Here is a 4118-nt window from a genome sequence, read left to right on the forward strand (position 1 = left end):
GGAAGGGACGTGGGGACAGCGGGGATGGGGACAGGGACAGCGGGGATAGGGACATGGGGACAGCGGGGATGGGGACAGGGACAGTGGGGATGGGGACAGGGACAGTGGGGATGGGGACATGGGGACAGCGGGGATGGGGACAGGGACAGTGGGGATGGGGACAAGGGGACAGCAGGGATGGGGACATGGGGACAGCGGGGATGGGGACAGGGACAGTCCAGGAGCCTGCGGATGGAAGGGACATGGGGACAGTGGGGATGGGGATAGGGACAGTCCAGGACCCTGGGTGGGTGGAGAGGACATGAGACACTGGGGACATGGTCAGGGACACTCTGGGACCCTGCAGATGGAGGGGGGACAGGGACTTTGGGGACAGTGGGGATGGGGATATGGGGACACTCTGGGAGCCTGGGAATGGTGAGGATGAGGGACAGTGGGGATGGGGACAAGAGCAGTCCAGGACATGGGAAGGAGGTGGGGACAGGGACATCAGGGACATAGTAAGGGACACTCTGGGGCACTGGTGATGGAGGGGACATGGGGATAGTGGGGACAGTGGGGATGGGAACATGTGGGCAGTGGGGATGGGGACAGGGGCAGTCCAGGACCCTGTAGACAGAGGGGGCAGGGGGGGCAGTGGGGATGGGGTTGGGAACTGTGGAATGGGGACAGTGGAGATGTTCCAGGACCCTGGGGATGGAAGGGACATGGGGACAGTGGGGATGGGGTTGGAGGACACTCCAAGACCGTGGGGATGGAGATATGGGGACAGTGGGAATGGGGACAGGGACCCTCTGAAACCCTGAGGATAGAGGGGACATGGAGCACGGGGGACAAGCTCAGGGACACTCTGGATTCCTGGGGAGAGAGGGGGCATGGGGGCACTACGGATGGCTTTGGGGACGCCCCAGGGCCAGGGGGACAGAGAGGACACCCCAGGGGGACACCCTGGGCAGGGCCAGCCAAGCTCTGCGGGGACACATCCTGCCCTCCCACCTCCAGACTGCAAAGCCCCCTCGGCAGCACCCACATCCCATCCGGATCCTGGGGGTCCCGGGGTGAGCCAGCCCGGGGTGGGTGACAGGAGAGAGGGACACGGGACCAGGAGAGGGCGGGCAGGGGGAGCAGGCACGGGGCAGGGCGGGGCTTTGCCTCCAATCCCGCTAATCCTCCGCCAGAGTTAATTTTGGCCCGTGCTTAACAAAGGTGACACGGCGGTTTGGGGGCGGGGGGGGGGGGGGGGAGACAGAACCGGGTCTCATTCTGCTGTCACCCCCCCCGTGTCCCATCCAGGAGCGGGAGCTGTCGCCGGAGGAGCTGGATGGTGAGCAGGGGGGACAGGGCAGGGACGGGGGCTCAGGGAGATTGGGGGGGGACACGGACTCAGGGAAGGGTCTGCTATGGGGACACTGCCACGGGGACACTGCCATGGGGGCACGACCGTGGAGGGACCTGCCACGGGGTGCAGGGCCATGGGATATGGGGACACGGGGACACGGAACATGGAGGGCTCTTCCATGGGGACACAGGCCATGGGGACGTGAGCCACAGAGGGCTGTGCCATGGGGACACTGCCATGGGTGACACTGCCATGAGGACATGGCCACAGAGGACACTGCCATGGGGACACTGCCATGGGTGACACTGCCATGAGGACATGGCCACAGAGGACTCTGCCATGGGGACACTGCCATGGGGACAGTGCCATGAGGACATGGCCACAGAGGACTCTGCCATGGGACACAGCCACAGGAACATGGCTGTGGAGGGATCTCTCAAGGGGGACATGGCCACAGAGGGCTCTGCCACGGGGGGACACTGCCACGGGACCATATGCCACAGGCCCACACCCCAGAACTGACCTGCTCCAGGGCGCTGCGGTGCCCGGGTGACCGCCCGCGCCTGACAGTGTCCGTGTGTCCATGTGTCCAGAGCTGCTGGACGCCTTCAAGGAGTTCGACACGGACCAGGACGGGTACATCAGCTACAAGGACCTGGGCGAGTGCATGCGCACGCTGGGGTACATGCCCACCGAGATGGAGCTCATCGAGATCTCCCAGCACATCAAGATGAGGAGTGAGCAGGGCCCGGGGGGGGGCGGGGGGGGGGGGGGGGGGGGGCGGGGGGAGCTGAGGGTGTCCCCCCTTGCCACCGCAGTGGGCGGGCGCGTGGACTTCGAGGACTTTGTGCAGATGATGGGGCCGAAGCTGCGGGAGGAGACAGCGCACATGGTGGGGGTCAGGGAGCTCAGGATCGCCTTCCGCGAGGTACGGGGGGACCACGGGGGGACCGTGGGCGTGAGGGGACCGTGGCCATTGCCACAGGGACCATGGGCACTGGGGGACCACAGGCGTAGTGGGGACAGTGACCCTGGAAAGACCATGCTGGGGAGACAATGATGATGGGGACATGGAGGGGGCAGGGATAGTGGGAAGACTGTGGGGGACCTTGACCATGGGGTGACACTGAACACGGGAAGGACCACAGGCATGGAGGGGACAGTGACCCTGGGGAGACCATGGTGGGGGGCAGTGACCGTGGGGTGACCACAGGCATAGAGGGGACAGTGACCCTGGGGAGACCACGGTGGGGGCAGTGACCGTGGGGTGAGCACAGCCATGGAGGGGACAGTGACCATGGGGAGATGGTGACCATGAGGGTAAAGAGAGGACAGTGACCTTGGGAAGACCATGGGGAGACCCTGACTGTGGGCAGACAGTGACCATGGGAAAGACCACAGGATGGAGGGGACAGTGTCCATGGGAAGATCTTGGGGGGATGGTGACCATGGGGGGATGGTGACAATGGGGGGTGACCAGCGACACGGAGGGGACACTTACCATGAGAAGATCACAAGGGGATGGTGGCCACGGAGGGATGGTGACCATGGGAGTGACCACAGGCAGGGAGGGGACAGAGATCATGGGCAGAGCATGACCATGGGGGGATAGTGACCCAGGGGTCACAGGCATGGAGGGGACAGTGACCACGGGGAGATCATGAGGGGATGGTGACAGCGAGGGGATGGTGACCATGGGGATGACCACAGGCATGGAAGGGACAGGGACCACAGGAAGACCACGTGGAGACCACAACCACAGAGCAATGGTGACCACGAGGGGTGACCAAAGACATGGAGGGGACAAGTGACCACGGGGTGACAGCGGCCACAGGCAGGGAGGGGACAGTGACCATGAGGGAACAGTGACCACAAGCACGGGAGGGGGCAGTGACCACAGGAAAACCACGGTGGGGACAATGACAATGGGGTGACCAAAGGCACGGGAGGGAACGACTGCCACGGGGGTGACCCCAAGCACCCCCAAGAGGGGATGGTGGCCCCGGGAGGCCAGGGGTGGCCATGGCCCGAGGTGACCCCGAGCCCACAGTTTGACATGAACGGGGACGGGGAGATCAGCACGGCCGAGATGCGCGAGGCCATCGCGGCCCTGCTCGGGGAGCAGCTCAAGGCGCAGGAGGTGGACGAGATCCTGCAGGACGTGGACCTCAACGGGGACGGGCACGTGGACTTCGACGGTGAGGGAACCCCCCCCCGCCCCTCCCACGGGGCTGAGGTGGGGTCCCCTCCCCTCACGCCCCCCTCCTCGCCCCGCAGAGTTCGTCATGATGTTGTCGTCCCGGTAACGGGGCCTCCGGGCAGGAGGAGACCCCCCAGAGCCTCAGCAGCCGCTCCCTGCCCGACCCCTCTGCCACCCTGAGGGCTCAGAGCCAACAGCTGGAGCGGAGCAGCCGGGAATGGGGCGGATGTGAGACCCCCGGCCACAGGAGCACCCCAGGGGTGGTGGCAGGGCTGGGGGGGGGCCAATAAACCCCCCATATCAGAGCTGGAGGAACGTGTCTGGTGGTCATGGGGTGGGATGTGGGGTGGGACGAGGGGTGGGATGTGGGGTCAATGTCCCTTTGGCCACCCCGAGCCACCCCCAGGGGCAGTGGCTACAGGACAGGGTATCCCACAGGAACACGGAGGGGTCCCATAAGGGTCCCACATGGTCCCAGTGGCTGCCCGGGGGTGTGGCAGGGGCGGGGCACCAGGGCCAACCTGTGCTCTCCCATTGGCTGGATCTGACCCAGCTGCAACCAGCCAGCCAATCAGCACC

At 65.4% G+C, this 4118-nt stretch overlaps 1 protein-coding gene across 1 annotated transcript in view; it reads left to right on the plus strand.

Moving 5' to 3' along the window:
* Positions 1-3667, plus strand: part of LOC113940787 (calcium-binding protein 2-like) — a 4031-nt gene extending 364 nt beyond the window's left edge. The window contains exons 2-6 of the mRNA XM_027631938.1: positions 1294-1324; positions 1933-2076; positions 2158-2267; positions 3390-3537; positions 3617-3667. Of these exons, the coding sequence (XP_027487739.1) occupies positions 1294-1324; positions 1933-2076; positions 2158-2267; positions 3390-3537; positions 3617-3645 (462 nt within the window). The 3' untranslated portion in view covers positions 3646-3667. The remainder of the gene's footprint in view (positions 1-1293; positions 1325-1932; positions 2077-2157; positions 2268-3389; positions 3538-3616) is intronic.
* Positions 3668-4118: the final 451 nt, after the last annotated feature.

The sequence above is a fragment of the Corapipo altera genome, unplaced genomic scaffold, assembly GCF_003945725.1.
Source record: "Corapipo altera isolate COAL_440 unplaced genomic scaffold, ASM394572v1 132827, whole genome shotgun sequence".
NCBI classification, from domain to species: domain Eukaryota; kingdom Metazoa; phylum Chordata; class Aves; order Passeriformes; family Pipridae; genus Corapipo; species Corapipo altera.